The 21,136-nt window shown below is 37.9% G+C and overlaps 1 protein-coding gene across 11 annotated transcripts in view; it reads left to right on the top strand.

Annotated features, from left to right (window-relative positions):
* The window catches only part of TCF4 (transcription factor 4), a 314,975-nt gene that overhangs the window by 183,278 nt on the left and 110,561 nt on the right, over positions 1-21,136 (top strand). For all 11 annotated transcript variants that reach the window (XM_084629483.1, XM_084629487.1, XM_084629488.1 and 8 more), the window contains 2 exons: positions 10,829-10,958; positions 11,626-11,675. In XM_084629483.1, coding sequence (XP_084485609.1) covers positions 10,829-10,958; positions 11,626-11,675 — 180 coding nt within the window. The remainder of the gene's footprint in view (positions 1-10,828; positions 10,959-11,625; positions 11,676-21,136) is intronic.

Raw genomic sequence — 21,136 nt, 5'->3', positions numbered from 1 at the left:
TTTCCGTGTCCTTATATTCAAAGAGAAAATAATTATATAGTTAAAAATGGGAATTCAGCCACTAAACACCTTTTAAAGACTGAAGCATGTCAGAATATTTTACCCCATCTGAAACAACTCGACCCAGTATTCTTGTAGTAAGCTCTTTATAGTTAATTGTTTACACAGAGAAGAGTGATGTTAATTTTCTTGTTAGGTTAACAGGTCTTTTAAAACTTGCTCTATTTTAGGTTTTGAAATAATTTTCCAAAGAGAAACATTTTAAGGCAAGTAGTGATTAGAACATACTTATTGAATTATACACGGAAAGAGCTCACTTGAACTGGAAAAGTAGTATAGACTGACTAGGGAATTATTGCCTGCAATTCTTGTGTATTTTACTCTGGGAAAAAATGCAAAAAAGCTCTTTTCATTGCACAGTATGAATTTCTGCACTTCATTAACCCTCATTCTTCCCCTCCTATCATCCCCAATAAGTGACCACATTGCTGATAAGTACCAGATGAATACAGGATTCGCGAAACTTTGGAAAAATGTGGATGGAATTGGGTATTGGGAACAATGATGTTACTCTTTAATATATTCTTTAAAAGAATGTGAAAAGTGGTAAAACAGGAGGATGTAGGAGCCTTACCGTAACCATCGGGCAGTTCTAATTTACATGCCAACACGCATGAGTTTTATTTGACTATTACTCCACTATATATTAAGTGGTAGTTACCTTGGTAACACTTACATCATATGTCAGTGCTCTGATATAGTGCATGTTTAAAATACAGAAACACTTAATATAACTGAGCTTTTGTATGTTTTGCTGTACTGTATTGGGGGTGGGGGGAGGCAGAGAAAGTGTCTGTAAGCAGACATATTTTTTCCTACATTTTGTTGCTTATCATAAACATTGTGTAGGGTCACAGAAATAGGCAGATTTTCTCTTAATGTTTAATTTTCATTGTTGCATAGGAGGGGTGAGTGAGTAGATGTTTTATTTACACAAGGGAGAAGTTGTAGAGCAGTTGAATTGTGTGATGATGTGGCAGTTCTCCATCCTAGCATCACTGAGTTGCTTTGTAAGAAATACTGCAGACAGTGTTTAATTATATGCAGCTGAGCAGCAACCCACATCAGATCCAATATTGACTGTAGGCCAAATTCTGCCCTAATTTACCCTTCTTAAGGTTCACTTGTACATCTGTGGATTTACACAGGTGTAAACGGAGGGTAAAAGTTGGCTCTGTATCTCTTATCCTGCCCTGGAAAAGGATTCTGCCATTACCCCTCAGATAATATTCACATTGATTTGGTTCAGTTTGGTGTATAAACTGCATCACTTTGGTCTAAGTTTGCTACACCTCCTTGACTATAATATTTGATTAGATTGGTTACGCAGCAAAACTGCAACTAAGATAAATGGGTGCTATCAACTTTGGTGGCACAAAACTGCACCTCTCTTGATTGGCAACCTGGATGGAGTTCATCTTGGATGGGATTCCCTGAGTAATGGACTTTGTGTAGAACTTTAAGATCTAGATTCCCCAGCCTCCCTGCCGCCCCTTTACAACACTCTTATGTTTTTTTTAAATGTCTTTGTCAGTCTAGATTGTTTACATATAGATGAAAGTTTTTGATAGTAGAAAGATTAGGCTCAAATTCTGCTCTGTGAATGAAAACTGTATTCTGAAAAGTTAAAAATGAAGTGGAGAACATTACAGTCCTTGTTAGACCTATGTTAGTAAACAATCAGAAAGGTGTCGAATTTTCTTGAAATCTAGAGGGTGAAGGAGGATGGGTGGGACTATTAGTAGTTGGAGAAAGGAATGTGTCTAGTAGATGGAATCAGCTGTCATTGGATGTTGGATAGGGAAGTGGGTGGAGATGTGAATATTGTGGATGGTTGATTTACCAGCCTCCACAAAATTCTGGAAGCAGGACATGGTTGGTATCTGATACTATGCATTGTTAGTTAACATATTTTTTTAGTCTTCGCAGTGTTGAATTCAGTCGGTAGTTGTTTCTTATTCTGACTATAGTACACCCTAAGTAATGCAAGTGAAGAAATAGTGGGGGGCAGGGAATAATGATAAAAAAAGAACTCAGAGAATCAACATTAAGGACATTTGCCCACAGGGGTTGGTGAGAGAAATTACCTTGTAATAGCTACAAGTATTCTTACAAAGATAGAGGTCAACTTTTGAAAAGAAAGCCACGGACTGTTGTGTGAAGGTTGGTAAAGATCCCATCTAGCCATGGAGAAAAAACTATGACAAAGAGTTCTTTGCTATTTTCTCTGACAGAAGAAAGAAAAAGAAATTAATGATCTGGAGGATGATGTGGATTGCACCCTCAGCAAGTTTGCAGATGACACTAAACTGGGAGGAGAGGTAGATACACTGGAGGGTAGGGATAGGATACAGAGGGCCCTAGACAAGTTAGAGGATTGGGCCAAAAGAAATCTGATGAGGTTCAACAAGGACAAGTGCAGAGTCCTGCACTGAGGACGGAAGAATCCCATGCACCGCTACAGACTAGGGACCGAATGGCTCGGCAGCAGTTCTGCAGAAAAGGACCTAGGGGTTACAGTGGACGAGAAGCTGGATATGAGTCAACAGTGTGCCGTTGTTGCCAAGAAGGCCAATGGCAATTTGGGATGTATAAATAGGGGCATTGCCAGCAGATTGAGGGACGTGGTCGTTCACCTCTATTCGACACTGGTAAGGCCTCATCTGGAGTACTGTGTCCAGTTTTGGGCCCCACACTACAAGAAGGATGTGGAAAAATTGGAAAACGTGCAGCGGAGGGCAACAAAAATGATTAGGGGACTGGAACACAGGACTTCTGAGGAGAGGCTGAGGGAACTGGGATTGTTTAATCTGCGGAAGAGAAGAATGAGGGGGGATTTGACAGCTGCTTTCAACTACCTGAAAGGGGGTTCCAGAGAGGATGGATCTAGACTGTTCTCAGTGGTAGCGGATGACAGAACAAGGAGTAATGGTCTCAAGTTGCAGTGGGGGAGGTTTAGGTTGGATATTAGGAAAACTTTTTCACTAGGAGGGTGGTGAAACACTGGAATGCGTTACCTAGGGAGGTGGTGAAATCTCCTTCCTTGGAAGTTTTTAAGGTCAGGCTTGACAAAGCCCTGGCTGGGATGATTTAGTTGGGGATTGGTCCTGCTTTGAGCAGGGGGTTGGACTAGATGACCTCCTAAGGTCCCTTCCAACCCTGATATTCTATGATTCTATGAAAAGATGAGCTGCTTCTCAGGTGCAGTCACCCAAACTTCTGACTGAGTGTTCAAGAAACAATATAAACCTCTTTGAGAAAAGTTAGAGAACTTGGTGGAAGTTCAGAATTCTTCCTCAAACACTTTTAGGGTCATGGTTTGTTGTATGAAAAAGGAGAATTGATGGCTTAGCTTCACAAATACATTCTGTGGAACTCAAGAAATTGTCTCTGTATTTGCATATTCAGTTACCATGAATATGCTGAAATTTACACTAAGCATGAGGACTTTAGATAAAAACACTGTGTGCATATTTTACACAACAGAGGGCTCTACAGAGAGGTGCTAAACTTCCAAAAGTCATTTGTTAGGGGGCTTATTCCTTCACCCACTTACTTCCCTGGTCCTTCTCGCATGAACAGAGAGCAACAATACCCGAAGTCCAAAGGTGCAAACAATTTGATGTTTATTGGGGTGAACTTCCAGCAACCATGATTCCAGTTTCTTCCTTAGTGTTCCCCTTCCCAGCTCTGACACCACGGAGCCTTACCTGTGTCCCTGTTCCCATTCCTTCCCTTAGCTAAACATGATTCCAATTTCCCCACCCCCATTCCCTGTTCCCATTTCCCCCTTTATCAAAACATGATTCCAATTCCCCACCCCCATTCTCTGTTCCCATTCCCCTCCCTTACTTCCTGTTTGACTGCAGAGTATATAGTAAAACTTGAGTTCTGCTTAGCTATACCTTACCCTATCATTTTCCTGAAATTTAACTAACCAGTCCTAACATATTGTAACATGATTATTTAACCAATTATATCCCACCACCTTAATTAGTTTACACCCAGCAAAATTAATTATACAGCAGACAGAAACAATCACAGAACCAGACAGAGATTATACAGACAAACAATAGCAAAGTGGGAACTATAATGACAAAACAATACAGAAGTGAGGATTTCACATCCCAGCTATGGATAAGTGAGTTCTTGCCAGACAGGATGCTATCAAACTAAGTTTTCTTTTACATCTTCAAGGCACTTCCCTTTCTCTGGAGGTGATAGGCATTATCAGGACAGGATTGTATTCCTAACAGCCCAATAGCACCTTATTTCAATGTGACTAGGTTAGAATATGTTAGAATATGAGGATGTGACCGTTCGCTTCCCAGGTTATGGCTGCCTCTGCTGCTTTGCCAAAGGCCTTAGCCTAAGAACAGGGCCTCAGACTGTCACAGTAAGAGAAGGCTCTTACACCGGCAGACAGTGATTTTGATTCTTTCTTTTATACCTCTATAACTAGCCAAGTGATAAGAATACACCTAAATTCTTAGAGTATAGGCCTTTACAGACAGGCCTGAATATCTATATCCTAACATCATTGAAGGAGCTTTTGAAGGGACTTGGCAGATTATGGGCAGATGACACTGTTGTCACAAGTCTCAGTGCAAATCTGGTGTAATATAATTAACAACAAAGAACTGAAACCACAGAAGGAGATAACTGAGAAACAATTCAGAGAATGTCTTTATTACTTAGCCAACATGATTGTTACCAAATAAAAAGTTCATAAACTTAGCCCGGAACAGGGAGAAGAGACTGAAGCCTGGATGATAGAGTGGAATTCTGGGTTCTTCTCCTCCAGTATTTAAAATGTAAGATTCAGATTTCTATCCCATATCTATGTATGGGAAAGTGATTATGCCACAGTTTGTTGTCTCAAAATGGTAGAACATTGTGGAAATAAAATCACAGAAGACAAGATAGAGTGTAAAGATCAACACTCCTATTTAACCATCTCAGCATTAATCAAGTGTGGTTTTGGCACATTCAGGTTGACAAGGTTGCAAGTTTGTAATAGACAAAATCCCAGATTTTCAAAGGTATTTAGGCATCACTGCAATCAGCCAAACTGATTTAGGAACCTAAATATCATTTGAAGGGATTTAGGCACATAGGAGCCAAATCCCATTGACTGAGAATGTCGGGTGGGAGGGTTCTAAAAAATGTAAATTTTTCATGTTAAGGAGAATCACACACTCCTCTCGCCTTGCTTTTTTCCTGAAAAAAGTCATAATTACACATAGTTTTCTGCTCCATGATGTATAAGTAATCTACAACAGTTAGATTATTCTCTCTTCATACATTTGTGGATAGTAGTGTATTTTGGGGTGCATCCTTACTCCTTCAGGGATCAAATCACCTGGAAAAGAATACGGAGGAAGTGTGGCTGTGATCTTGTGCTCCTCATCCTCACTGGCGTGCAAAGTGGGGTTGGTGAAATACTGCAGGTAGCACTTCAAAACTTGCAAATTGAGTCCATAGTGTACAGTAAGAAAGTGACAAAGGGCAAAACATGGTGAAAACTACAGACTTTCATTTCCTCATCCTATAGGCTAGGCAGATCCATCAATCTTCCTACAGGCTTTCACAAAAAGGAATGAGGAAAGAATCATGAAAAATCTTTTTACTGTGTTCTTTCTACATGAAGAAGGTGGTTTCCTCTCATTCTTATGTTTATTATCAAATGATCTTGTTATTGGTTTAAGTTGATACATGATATGCAAGAGTTATAATAAAGGTATAGTAGTGTGTTTATCTATATAATTATGTGTGTGTGTTTGTGTGTAAATATACTAATAATAGCTCAGCATTTTATGTCCACAGTAATGCTCAGCCTTCAGGCTTGTTTATCTGTACAAAGTCAATTTGCCACACAAAAGCTCTGTGTTCCTCTTCCTGCCTTGCATCATTTTCAAAGGTGTTTAGGCACTGAGACCACAACATTGTTCTACCTAAGGAGTGGCAAGCCAGAAGCTGATTGGAAGAGGAGGTCACATGTTATTGGCTTAGATTACCTGGAGATGTACAGAAATTGCTAGAGAAGGTCCTATGGACTCAGGGTTCCATTGCCGGGAAATACTGCTCTGAACTCCTCCTTCCCTCCCTTCCCAGGTGCAGTAATACTTTTCACAAAGGCTGCCTTGCTGCAGTGATAGGTCCTTATGGGCTGTGTAGAAATTCCTGTCGTGCTGCTCAGAATAGAATTGTAAAATGCACTTGATCTCTAAATTATGCTTCTTCACCTGAAAAGCATAACGCGTTGAGTTTCTGTCCCTGTCTCCACCAGTGGCCGGGCCACATGATCCTCAGTGCCACATGGCAACACTATCACATAAGGGGTGTGGAGATTCTTACGCTCAACTACATGACAAGAAAGAATACTATAGTGCAATCACCTTTCTCCTCCTGACATTTCTTTGAACCTTTGGACCTTTTGATTCCTGTGCTGGGGAACATATGGCCCCCAGTCACTATACATCACGTAGGTTTGTGATCGTAGAATGGAACTGCAGCTGTGCAAGCATTAGAATACTCCAACATGGATTCAACTCTTAAGCATTTGGCAATAGCTCAGAAAAGGAGCTTAATCTGGTTTCATCTAAAACTGTTTTTCTTTGTTCTAAAACATCCCCCATGATATCGTCGTGTTTGATATCTGATCACAGTGTAATGGGGAATGACGAAAAACAGAATACACGGGAAGTCCAGCGAAGTGCCTTTTTGCAAATATTTTCCCCTAACCTGTGGTGGAGTGATGGTGGGGAAACACCCGTGCCCGACCCCAACCCCCAGATTACAACATTCAAGGTCATTTTCCTTTCATCTGAATTAATTCTATATTAATAAAAGGCAGCACTCATTCTATTCTAATCTCATTCATATCTGTAATTAAGGGTAAATATAATAGCTTCTACTTCCCACCCATTAGATTTTTAAAAAATGATTAAAGTGAAGCAATTATTCTATTGCAAAATATCATTTTGGTTTGAAAATCAAAGTTTCAGCTGTATGATGGAAGCAGTCCATTTTTTTAAAACTACCAATCAGGTATTAATCAGTTTTGATAAATGCAATTTTTTATTTTTTAAAAACTCAATTTGTGGTTTCATTTTCTGGATTAAGTGAAGGTTTCCTGGCTAAAATTAAAAGAAGATAGGGCTGAGAGTGTGTTAGAAATGCAGACCAAGTTCCAGGTAACAAACAAACAAAAAATCCAAATTGACAAAGAACTGATGGATGTCTGAATCTGGTAATGGATCTTGCTGTGTTGAGATTGCTTTTCTTCTGCGTTTTTTTTTTTTTTAACTCAAACTTTGAAATCTGACTGGAAAATTCAGTGTGTTACATTTTTTTTTTTTTGATAATACAATGTACACTACAAACTATAGAGTTCTAAAGGGTGACAGGAGTGCAGGAGAGGGATTTGCACATAGTATGCTAAATTGCAAGAATATGTCTGTAAGATTTATATAGTTTAGCTCAAAGATATGCAGCATCTTGTTTCCTGTGTTTCCTGGGTAGTATGCTGGTGGGACACAAAGATAACATCAGAACATTAGCTTGCACTAAATGGAAAACATGCAACCATTTTAACCCTGCCTAAGTCAGGAGAGGAGTTTGACAGATGTAACACTTAACTTGCAAGTCCATCATTTCTTAATGGCAAATATGAATTTTGAATGCCTAATAATTCGTACAGTTATGAACAAATATGGACAAAGAGCCTTAAATGCTGTGTAATCTGTAACTTCATGGTTTGTAAATGTTTTCTCTTTCTCTTTGCTGCAGGCCATTAATAATGTGACATGTAGGCTGAACAATAATAAATGACCATTGTTCTATTTACCTGCATCTCAGAAAAAATACATATATATTTTATCTTAGTTTTCCACAGTGGAGTGTTTAGGGAGGCCTCCTTAACTGCACAAAAATGCATGTTTTTGTTGCCTTTGAAGAATGACTTTGTTGTCCCAGTGAAAAACAAAGGATTAAAAAAAAAGAAGAAATTAGTGTATGTGATGATGATGATAAAAGTTCATTAAGAGACAGCAATGCTTTTTCAGAAAAGACTGATCTTTATTATAGATAAGAAGCTGTTTATAACATCCTACTTTACATAAAAATTATTGATGGTAAAATATGTAGTAGTAATTGTGACCATGCTGTACATGCAAAGGTAATGCACATTCATATACCAAGAATATACACATAGAGTCCTTGAATGAACAAACCCTACAAGCAACCAAGGCGGTATCATAATGTTGGAAGTCCTTTCTTTCAATCTTTCTTAAACTTTTGCATATTTCTGTTCACACATGTCCAAAGTACCAGAATGTTGCTTTATATATAATCCATATATTATTATCTACCTTTGTAGATTCATGTCAACAAGCGTTTGGTACCAAGGAATTAGTAATCATTATAATATATAATATATTATAGTGGAAAAGAGAAGTAACCAATAGCTAAACAAAAAAAAACTCATGGGTTGCTTTTAAGATTCTTATCACTGCTTATTTCCAATATAGTTGTCTAAGTTTTCTGTCTGTAGAGATCTCACAGCCTTTCCAGGTCTTTTAATGAAGAAAACAAAAAAATATAATGTGTGCAAATTATTTTAGATTAACCAAGATTCATTTTATTTTTACAAAAATTCAAACTCCATTTTTATGTATAATCTTAAAAAAAAATCAAATTACATCAAGTCGGATGTATGTAGAAAGCTCTAAGGCTGGTTGTGAGTTAAATCTTTCAGACCACTAGCCACTAGACACATGGATAATCCATGTACAGATTAGCTGATCCGTCTTCATGTGAAAAATGTATGTATGATAAAAAATACATGGTTGAGTCGGATTTTTGTGGCTAGCAGTCTTTCATTCCAGAATGAATTATTCAATAAAAGACATTCAATAAAATTATACATTCAATAGTATATTCAGAATGAGTTGATAACTTTTTTCAGGGAATTTTGTATGTGTTTCTTTGCCATTATGTGACTCACTTGCGAACATTTTTGTCAGTGCAGGTGTATATTAAAAAGAGCATAGCCACCACAGGTGTATATTAAATAATTGCTAAATGTAAAGATATTAGCAACAAGAAAGTTGAGACTAACATTCTCACATTTTTAAAACCTGTGTAAATTACATCCTTTTGGAATTTCTATAATGCCAAATGCTAGACAGCTTATTATGTAAAAAGCCCTAAAATAGAATCAATCAAGGATTACTTGTTGATAACCCATTAGTTATTTACACATTGCTCATCTGGAATAAAAGTAAGATAGTTTTATAGAATCAAAAGTTATCTTTGGATGTTTCTAGAAGTACAGTTAGCGAATAAGGATGTTTTAATTTCTGATTTTCCAGTTCATGGGTCATATTTGACCAACTGCTTTCATTAGAAGACATGCCACTTTGTTGAGCTATTTAGGAATTAAAAAGACTGTCTTAATTTAAAACAAGGAGCCTTTGTTTTAGTTGGTGACTGCCTTGTGAAATTTTTCAGTTCTCAGCGGGTTAACCAGGGAACAGGGGCAGAGTCATAATTGGCCTATTTAGAGTATTTTGCATGTGAATAGTGTGTTAGTGAAGCATTACTAAGTCTGTTGTGAGTGACATGGTGATTAGAATTTAGATTAGGGAAAACACATTCTGTACTTTATCAAGTACAGTAATTAGTTCAGTCAGTAAAAGTTGATTACAAGTAACGATAAAGTTAGATTTTTGGTACTTAATTTTAAAATTTCTTTATTAAATGGTAAATTTGTTCTTAATATAAATGGTAGTATCTATACCTGTTTTATTGCATATCAGAATAATTAAAAGAACAATGTGTTCAGTGCAGAGTATAATCAGGGGATTTATATATTATGGGTAAGTTTCAATGTAGTTTATAGCAAATAGAATCTTACTCTTAGAAAATTGTTCTTCTTTCATACTCTCTTACAGATTAAAATTTGTCTTTTATTGTGGTCAGATACTGTTTCCTGCTATTTCATAGAAACTAGAGTCCTTTCTTGACTGAGTAGATTTTGCATTTGTGGATGTGTATCTTGTTAGTTATAATGCAAACATGAACAAGATATACTTAAAAAGTCCTTTGCTGCTGCTGCTCTCCAATAACCTGAGATATTTGGGGTTACTTGTTTCCCAATAACTTGGCAAATTAGCCAGGTTTTTTTTAGCAATGTGTAATTTTATTTTTACATTGTAATCAAATATTGTGTACTTAGCGTGTATATTTTGTATGGTATCTGCTTTGTATATTTCATGCCCAGACATGAAAATCTTCGATATAGTCAGATAGTCAATGTAGTAACTATTTTAATACACACTGAACCATAACATTAGCAACATGATAAAGGTTTTTTTGTTACCAAAAATATGTTCACAGGCACATTTTGTCTGTTGTGAAGAAAATGAATAGTACTCAAATATATTTCCTCAATGTAGCTTCAAAAGTTTGTGCTAAACAGTGATCGTATTTGCAGAAAAAGGCATAAGTCTACTTCAAATGTAAGTAATTCTAGGTTTTTTGTTTTTTTTTAAAAAAAGAAATTACTCTATAAAGCATCCTTAGCAAAGGGAAAGACCCTGAACTGGAAATGTTTAATACTGTGTATTTTAAAAACTTGGAGGCTCTTAAATAGTATTTCAGTTTGCTTCATGCAGGTTTCTTTACATTGTTATTTTAAGCAATAAGAAATGGCTAATGGCCGGGAAAGTTAGATTTCACAATATCTATTTTTAAAATCTTTTAGCAAAGTCTCCTTGGAGGTGACATGGATATTGGCAACCCAGGAGCTCTCTCACCCACCAAACCTGGCTCTCAGTACTATCAGTATTCTAGCAATAACCCCCGAAGGAGGCCTCTTCACAGTACTTCTATGGGTGAGTTACTTCGTCTTGAACTTTTTTTTCCCCATTAAAAAATAACAATTGAAATTTCATTTTATTTAACAACATTTTATAGTAAAAGCAATAATTTAACTGAAAACGACAGAGCATGCTTGTACTTTCAGCTGACAATACAAACGGGATTTTTTTAATGTTAGCTGATTCTTTGCTTCCCCTTGGTTGCACACACAAGGGTCCTTTTTAAAACAAAACCATGGTAAGGAGGGAACAAATTATCTAACACACTAAATCTACACGTTCACTATTTCCCAGCAACTTTCCATCAAACTTCCTGATCTCAGTAAGTAGCAATGGTGTCCATTTTATTTTACCAAAATGCTAGAAGTCTAGACTAAAGCTGGAAAAAGCATAATCAGGTAGCTTGTTGTTCAGCAAATTTCAAAGAAAACATGTCTTACAATGACAGGTTTCAGAGTAGCAGCCGTGTTAGTCTGTATTCGCAAAAAGAAAAGGAGTACTTGTGGCACCTTAGAGACTAACAAATTTATTTGCGCATAAGCTTTCGTGAGCTGCAGCTCACTTCATCGGATGCATTCAGTGGAAAATACAGTGGGGAGATTTATCTACATAGAGAACATGAAACAATGGGTGTTACGTGTTTTAACAATGTCTTATAATGGCATTTTATCTTTTTTTTCAGAAGTACAAACAAAGAAAGTTCGAAAAGTTCCTCCAGGTTTACCATCATCAGTAAGTACTGCTTGTCTGCCAAGCTTGTTTGTGTTGTCTTTTGCTTTGTTTGATCAAAAGGGGTTATAAATGAATCCAATTCCAAGCTCATAGAGCATTTATCAATAAAGACTGTAGACAAGGTAAGGATAGTCTAAAAATCTTGTCACTTGACCAAACTTTGAAGTGATTAATTACACGATGAGGACAAATGTTTCTTGGTCATGTTGATTTTCAGCAGGGAAAACTCCAAAGAGAGCTCTGGAAAGATGCCTGAAGTTTGGGTAGTTACCTGTATGTGGCTCTGGATAGAATGAGCATTAGTTTCACGTGTTGGTTAACTTCTTTGTCAGTATTATGATGATTTATGGATTTGCATTTTAAAAGAGATTTGTGGAAAGGATTTATGAGAAATTTACATGGGTCTAAGCCCAGAATACAGGGAGAACATCTTTATTTTCTACTGAGGTACCTGAATTAGAGTTATAAAAGTAACTGCATCGGTAGCTGTCTGAATGTGTGATACCAGGTGTCAACCAGTGGAATCCAGCTGTTGCCAAAGGCATTAGGGGTTATTTAATAAATAAAGATATAGTCAATAATTACCCAGATTCCCACTCTCCTCCCGCACCAAATATGATATATACTTGTAATGAATATCCTTGATTAATTTTTTTGTGGGAATATGGATACTATCTCAGCTAAAAAGATACATTTTTTTCAATGCTTACCTTGAAATCTATATCACAGGCAATTAAATGCTGAAAAGTCTTTTCAGCGGTATATAATCGTTCCTTATGTGATCCAAATAACTTTTCATTTGATTTATCTCGTCTACCAAAATTTGATAGATTCTTCTTTTTCGTCTTCTTTTTATTTTTACTGAAAAAAAACTTAACAAATGTATATTGCAGTTTTTAAAAGTATTTATCTCGGCATAATGTACTGTAAATTTATAATAGCCTTAATAGAGATGATAAAGTATTACAATAAATATAGCTTGTAAGTTTTAGTTGGCTAAGAATTATATTTTTCTCTGCATCTTTCTATTAGTTTTGTTTGTGCTGCACTATTATATAGGTTGATAAAGCATTACATCTGTGCTAAAATATATTGGATAGATTTTCAATCAATAGCTGTAAACAAAAAAAATCTTATACTGAAAAACGGACAACTTTTTTCACGTCATAACCATATTTCCATTATCTATAAATGTGTGTATTAGGAAGACTTAAGTGGTAATCAGTCTTGCAGAATATATGAACAAATTAACATGTTAATCTGAGATGGACTTTTTGTTTTTATTGTAAACCCAATTAAAATTGAAGTTTACAAACGAACATGTTTTAAAGAGGCACATTTACTCCTGTGAATGTGAGAAACTATAGTCTCACTACTACTTATCTTAGAAATAATAAAATTGAAATCTGAAAGGGACAGACTATGAATATCACCATTTAAATATGAGAGGCGAGGTGGCTGAGGTAATAATATCTTTCATTGGACCCACTCCTGTTGGTGAGAGAGACAAGCTTAGAAGAGCTCTGTGTAAATCTGAAAGCTTGTCTCTCTAGCCATCAAAAGTGGGTCCAATAAAAGATATTACCTCACCTACCTTGTCTCTCCAATATCCTGGGACCAACATGGCTACAACAACACTGCATACAATTAATTTAAATGTTCCAGTTATTGTTTTCTTTGTGATATTGGACATATGTGAATATGTATCATTTTATTGTTGAAATATGGAAATTGTGAAAACAAATTTGCTAGTAATAGACATTTTTTATTAAAAAGTCACTGTACCTATTTTTAAAGTTTACTTAGCTATGTATTTTTACTGGCCTTTTACAGAAATAGTTAATATCCCCTCAAAGGTTTTTGTGAGTGTTTTATGCTTGAAGTTAGCCGTGGATTTAATTTAGATGAAACTTTAACTTTTAATAGCTTATATGACAACTTCAAATGATATATTCCTCACAGCTGTTTACATTTTGAAGCAAGCCAGTACATAATATGGATAATATTAAATACAGTGGAATGTACCTTTGAATGTTCTGAAATGGCAGAATAGCTTTGTGCTGTAAAAGCCACATACTTGCAGAGTAAGGCAGAAATGCTTAAAGATGCAGTGCTCTATTTTCTATCTTATATTTAAAATTAACAATTTGCTTTTTCCAGGATTCAGAATTTTGCATATTTCTTTCTGATACACAGTCTATTTGTGTGCTATATTGTTTGTTTTCTACTTGCTTAATCATTGTCATACAACAATTTCTTATGAATTAAAAATATTTCCCTGTAGACAGCTGACCACTTCAGGACAATTACACTGATACTGTTATATTCTTGTCATAAGGAGAGAGTTTTATTATGATGGTGTCTGCAGTCTAGTCTCACTGTGGAGATAAGGTTGGTAGGTGTTTCTGTTAGAAACCTCTACAGTCAGGGGCTTAAAACTCTGCAGTGAAAGTTTGCTTTGGGCAGATTCTGAACTTACAAGAACCAGAAGCATTTGACTTTTTTGCACAATGGTATCAAAACTCTTCCTCGTTTAAACCTTTTTAAAAAAATTCTATTTTACATTATTGAAATACTTAACCTTTTAAACTCTCATAAAACCTGTTTGTTTGTTTTTTAAATAAGATTTCTAGGCCAAATAATTCTTAAGGTGGACTATACACCCTTAAGTTTGTGAAATTTGAAATTGTGTTTTACTAGGTGTACAGTAAACAAAACAAAACCCGCAACCTCCCCCACTCATTTTTCCCCCAAATACTTTAATTGTACAGTGTTACCTAATCAGAATATGTGATAAATTAAATGTAAATATTCAGTGACAAGAATATAACAAAGATTCTTAGAGATGCATAACATAAGTGTGTTTGTATAAATATAACTTTGGCTTTGTGCTATACATTAATATGTATCATGAGAAACCATTTGCAAACTTCATAGATTTAATCTGAACCATTGTCATCTCTAAAAGAATAATGCATCTTTTAAAAGGATCAGAGTTTATGTATGTGATACATCTTGCAACATTAGCCTAGATGGGACTGTTATGTTGGATAAACAATAGGCATTTATAAATTGAGTAAATAGATTACATTGTATTTAGCTGATAGGATGAAAATATTATTGTCTTTCTATTAAAATGCTTGTATTAAATTGGTCTCAGTATTATTTATACGATGGGTTACAAAGGATTTTGGGGAGCAGTTTCAGCTGGTTGAATATATAAATGCTCTTACACAAAATTTCTGCAATTGGTTGTAAAAAATACATTGTCTCTTGCTTTTACTGAAAATGATGGTTGATTTTGAATGCAAAGGCAATTAAACTGTAAAAATAATCAGAGTTCAAATAATATATCAAATAGGTTCTGAGTTAAACACAAAGTCAAGAAGTTCAGAGTTAAGGCTCAAATGTCATCTTTAAAAATTCACCCTATTGTGACAAGGTGCATTCCAAACAGTGCATGATCTGCCTTGTCTTTATTCAGAAACACTGCAGTGGCTGTGGGGGAAAGAAAACATAAGTCTGGCCTCCACAGCAAGCCCCAGTCTGGCTGAATGAATGAATGAATGACACTTTTCATCTTACGATCTCAAAGCACTTTATCAGCACTGTGTATCTGAGCCCTTATTGCAGCTGAAGTGCAGCCACCGTTGGGGACTGTAGATACGTTTCATTGCAAGAAGAGGACAAACTTGTAACTTGGGGTGGAATAATATTTTTCAACCCTAAAAACTGGATTTAAATAAGTATACAAGTCCCAGAATGTTATTTCATACCAACATATTCTATACTTACCAAATATTATGTTACCTAATCAATCTTCCTAGGTAAATCAGCATGCTATTTCACATAGCATGGACAAAATATCTTTCCGTAACACATTCACGTTGCCCTTTGTGAAGAATATCTCCACTTCTTCTGTTTTCATGGTTTCAGGAACTCGTGCCAATTTCAAATTTCAAGTCTGGATTTGTTTTCCACATCGTCAGTTTGACCTAGTTTTCAGAACATTGTATTGGTAGTTAGGAGATCTAGATTCTGTTCCTCACTCTTCTTGGCTTTTGGTGTTAATTTGAGCATGTCACAACATTTTTGTGCCTCAGTTTCGTATGTAAATAGGGTGACAGTACTTCCTTTGACTCTCTGGATTATAATCTCTTGGGACAAGAAGTGTCTCTTAGTATGTCCTTGTATAATGCCTAGCATAAAGGGACCGAGACCTCTGGGTGTGTAGGTTCGCCACTCCAGTCCAATGGGGGCTGCGGGAAGGGCAGCCAGCGCGTCCTTCGGCCCGTGCCGCTTCCCGCAGCTCCCATTGGCTGAGAACGGCGAACCGCAGCCAGTGGGAGCTGCGATCAGCTGAACCTGCAGACGCGGCAGGTAAACAAACCGGCCTGGCCTGCCAGGGGTTTTCCCTCAACAAGTGGCACCCCTAGTTTGGAAACCACTGGTAGATACAGCGTAGAGCACTTCCAGTATCTTCTGCACTATTGAAAGGAAGATATGTTCTCTGCCTCAGTGAATTTATGATCTAAACTGGACACAGACAAAATAGTTATGGCACATAATACACCAGATGAAAGTTCAGTCTCTTAGCCCTGTGGGCATGTTGGGGAAAATCGTTCTTGCAAGTCTTTGTGAGACAAGTGTGCTTTAAAAAGGGATGTGAATGGAGCATGGTCATATGGAAGAAGGGAAAAAATGGCATTGCAAGCTTAGGATGTGGAATGAAAGAAAATGTGAAAATGAGACTAGAAAGAAAGAGAGAGCAGTTAGAAGGGATATTTTGGAGGAGCCTACTGGATGAGTAGTATACAGAAATAAAGAACAAAGATATATGCTGTGTGGTGAATTGAGTAAAGCCTTAAGGGTCAGGTTAGAGTTTAAGGTTTAAGCAGATTTGAGGTTTCATAAGCTTAAGTGCCATCCACCACAACGACTTTGTACCCGAGAACTAAAGGTCTATGCAGGTCTTAAAACCTACTAGCTATTGCAACAGCTGCCAGGAACAGAGTAAAAAAGTTGAGGATAACTTTAAAAGGACTGAAGAGGGAGAAGCTCAGAAAAAGAGAAATCACAGCATTCCCTCCAGACACTCATATGCTCTAGTGAGGCTTGTGGCTGCTGAGGATGAAACCAGGTCACCATTTCAAACAAAGACTGCTTGTAAGTTTTCCAAGTCTTAAGTTATCTTTCTCTGTAATAAAGCTTTCCAGTAACATGAACAAGCCTACTTGATATCTTTAGTATTCTGATTTTCTCTCTTCTGTGTGGTGTGATTTTAGTCTTATAAATCGTGTTATTAAAAGCAATAATTATTGCATCTGATGAAGTGAGCTGTAGCTCATGAAAGCTTATGCACAAATAAATTGGTTAGTCTCTAAGGTGCCACAAGTACTCCTTTTCTTTTTGCGAATACAGACTAACATGGCTGCTACTCTGAAACCTGTATAATTCAGTAGTTCTCAACCATCTCCATCCTGGGATCTTCTTTTCGCCATCAGAACTGTGATGTTTTGGGGATCACCTAGGCCAGTGAGGGCTTCTATCACCACTTGCCCTATAGCTTGGAGAGCCTAAACGCTGTGCTGCTATGGCTCAGATTCTTGACACTAGTACCCAGCCCATAATCACAGGGTCTCACCCTGGCTTCTGCCAGCCTAGTTACGCCTTGAAAGGTGACATCAACAGCCCTTCCAGTCCTGTGTCTCCTGGCTGGAGCCTGGGCTTTAGGATTTTTCAGGGTGGGAGATCTGAGCCCAGAAGTCTACACAGAAATGAAACAGCCCCGCAGCTCGAGCCCTGTGAACTGAAGTTGGCTGGCATGGGCCAGCCGTGGGTTTTTCTTTGCTTGTAGACACAGCCTATATTAGATATGATCCACTTTCTAATACAAGTTACCTGTTCCCTTTTTACATTTCCCCAACATATCCCCTAAGTGAATGGGGGATCCAGTGTTTCACAAAAAGAAAAGGAGTACTTTTGGCACCTTAGAGATTAACCAATTTATTTGAGCATAAGCTTTCGTGAGCTATAGCTCACTTCACAGACAGCTTCCTACCTAGAGGTTGGCTCTCAGTTTCTGGTTGCCTTTCACTTCAGACCCCTTCCATTTTAAAAGGGTTTGCAGTTTGTTTTTTCTTCAGTCATTATAGATATTCAAAGTGGGGAAATCCCTAATTGTCTCAATGTCTTCCCATTAACTCTAATGGTCCATCAGTTGTCTCTTCCTGGGTTGTACCAAGCTAAGTGCTTGGAGCTCTTCTCATCTGGTTGGGGAAGCAGCCCCTGACTGACCAGCACCTGCTGGAAGGTGAAGGTGAAACTGCACCACCAATTATAAGCACAGTTTTCTCTCTATATACAAATACATAAATTCATAACCACAATCTATATTCATCTCATAATGGCCATCAAGTTCAGAACATTACAAGCGTTTGTAAAAGACCTTACACAATATACTTTTATAATACAGTACTGCAGTATGCAGTTAGTTGCTTTGACTACTTATTTTTGGGGTTTAAACCTGCTGAGTTCTCCCCTTGGAGTGTCTGGAGCCTGACTGTCACAAGGTCCATCCCAGGATCCCTTGGCCATCTGGGTGGTGCTTCCTTCTGGAAAAGTAGGGATGTTGCAATCAGTTGATACCTGTTTTTGACCTTCCCAGGAGGAGATGCAATCCCCCAGGTTGAGCAGTCTATGTTATATGCTGTCTCTGGAGAGAAGCATTCAGAGTAAGCCAGTGCTGATCAGTGGAACATTCAGCAAAGGCAGAACCACTTTCAGCAAGAAAAATCCTGAAGTTTTTTCTGAGCTCTAGCAAGTTATTTAAAACTTTGCCCCATGCAAGTCAACAAATTTTGTTACGGAACAGGAGCTGCTGATGTTGAGTGCCCATTTCTTCCAATAAGATAGCGAAGAGGCTTTAATAGAGTTTGCAACTTTAACATTCTCATTAGGTACCTTTTCCAGATCCACTGGTATTGTCTTTGCCACCAAAGCTTCTTGGTCCAAATGGCTTGGAGTGCAATTCTAGTCACAAAGCCACTGTATTTGGTGTCATAGCTTGGGCTCCATCAATGAAAATACCAATAAAGCAAAGCAAAGCCAATCCAGATGCAAAAACTGATTTTTAAAGCTTCAGATTATTTTCTTCCTATCACGTTACCATGGCATTTCCTATCAGTGATAGAATCTCTGGGGGTGGCCCACTCATACCAGACAAATATTAAAAATAGGGCAGAAGAAGACACATCTGTAATGTCATCCAGTTGTATTGAGAAGTACAGGCTTCTTTTAAACAGCTGTTCCTAAACACTTGTAACTGTGTAATGAATTCATCAGCTGACTGCATCTTTGGCGAAGGAATCTACTTTGACTTCTCTGCAGATCAGTCAAGCAGATCCCAACATCCAAAATGCAGGGTGTGTTGAGTGTTTCCCTAATTATTTGAGGGATACCAGTAATGTGATGCTCGAAGAGCTTTCATTTATGGAACTGCCACTTAATAAAAGTCTTCTAATTTTGTATACCCATAAGCTTTCAGATGAAAAAGTCAGTGGGTTTCTTTTAGCAAAGATGGATGTTTGGTCTCCAAATGAGTCAATGGGCCCTCCTTTAAATGTCTGTAAGCATGCACCAGAGTCTTTTGCTAGCTACTGCAACAACTGCTTTGAAGTACTAGAGTAGCTGTCTTGGTCTGAGTTCATCAGAGAGGGAAGTCAGCCTGGAATCCATAGAAGAGGGAAGATAAGGAGGATGGCTGCAATGGCACTGCTGTCTGGCTCCATGGAACAGTGCAAGGAGCAGGCACTATCATCCAGGTATCTTGCCCGTGGGGGGCAAACTGGACACTCAAAAAAGCCAGCTGGTTCCAGCAGATCTGGGCCAATGTGTTGGGCACCTGGCTGCAATAAAACTGCAAAATGAAAAAATTCCAAATGCCGTGTTTGCAAGAGCATAGGGTCCACAGGGCCTTCGCTGAGATGAATGGGACCAGTTTGTACCTCTTACATTTATTCTTGCAGACTCTTGGCAGATTCAGTCAGGCATCACTGCATAGATTGACTCTTGGTTCATGCTTTCAAAGGTATTTCTATCACCATAAGGACTAGTCATTTTTTTAAAATAGAAGTTTTAAAAGTAGAGAAAAAGAGAGGAGGGGTTGTAGCCTGCCAGGTGGTCATGACAACTGACTCAGCACCCCATTGTGCTAAACACTGCACAACACATGGTAAGAGACACTCCTTGCCCTGAAGAGTTTACAGCCAAAACAAAGAGTAGGGGAAAGCAAATAGCTCACTTCTGTTGATGGAGAAAAAAGGCATAGAGACATTAGGTGACTTACCCAAAGCCTGTGATAGAGCCAGGTTTTGAAACCAGGTTTCTTCAGTCCCACTCTTAAGTACAAGACCATCCCTCCTCTTTATGCATCACATTTAAGGGTTGCCTTATTCATAGTGGAAGCATATTTCTTACATAATGTTGAGTATGCTTACACTCTTAAGAGCTTTGACCTCATTATCTGGGCAGAAAAGTGAGTGTATGACTCAGTCCCAGAGCCTAGGGAAACCTCTATCTTATTCCAAAGCCAAGATAATGAAAATGCTACTGTGATGCCACTTGGAATTTCCCTAAAGCTTAGGTCTGGTTGTGTGGGTTTCCTATGGGAAGGACATGTTAATGGATGGGAGGGAGAAGTCTGTGATAACTTTGCTGAGGAGAGCTGGGGAGCAGAGAACTAGGAGACATTCAGTTTATGCTTTCCCTGTATATTTGAACGTATGCTAATGTTAAACATTAGAGGAGGACTAAGCTATTCTTAAAAAGCCAGCCTTATGAATTGTCCTAAACCTTAGCTTCAGATATCCAATTTAACCAAATGGGAGTTTTTCAAATCAATTTGGATAAGTGTGTTTCCTATCTGTTCAAATGCTTCTGCTGCTGCCAGTGGTCTGCCCACTGTGAAATCTAACTCATAAAATGAACAGTTTGGTGGGTTCTCAGCATCCTGGGGTTCCCTGGGGTTAGAAGTGTGCAGTGTTTCTGGGTTATCACTGACCCAAGGAAGCCCTGAAATACTTGAGTTGAAAATGGCAGCAAGCCTAGCAGTGAATGCCAGACTTGCTGAAATCCCATTATGGATTTGGTAGAATATCAGCAAAGGTGGTGGGATCTATTAGGGGTATGTCTGAAATGACCTTCAGTTAGATCAGAGATGGAGGACGGATGAAGTGGAGAACGATAAAATATGCATAAAGAGTGTTGGGTTTCATGACTAGGTCCAGGTTAGGAGGAACAACCAGAGCACTCGGAAGGAAGGAAGCAGAATAGGGGGTTGGCTAGGAGGCGTTAGGTGATGGGTTGGGAAGAATGGCTAGGCACCGAATGGCTAGGCAGCAGTTCTGCGGAAAAGGACCTAGGGGTGACAGTGGACGAGAAGCTGGATATGAGTCAGCAGT

This window comes from Lepidochelys olivacea, assembly GCF_965140295.1.
Source record: "Lepidochelys olivacea isolate rLepOli2 genome assembly, chromosome: 5".
NCBI classification, from domain to species: domain Eukaryota; kingdom Metazoa; phylum Chordata; order Testudines; family Cheloniidae; genus Lepidochelys; species Lepidochelys olivacea.
This window is presented reverse-complemented; position numbering and strand designations above follow the sequence as displayed.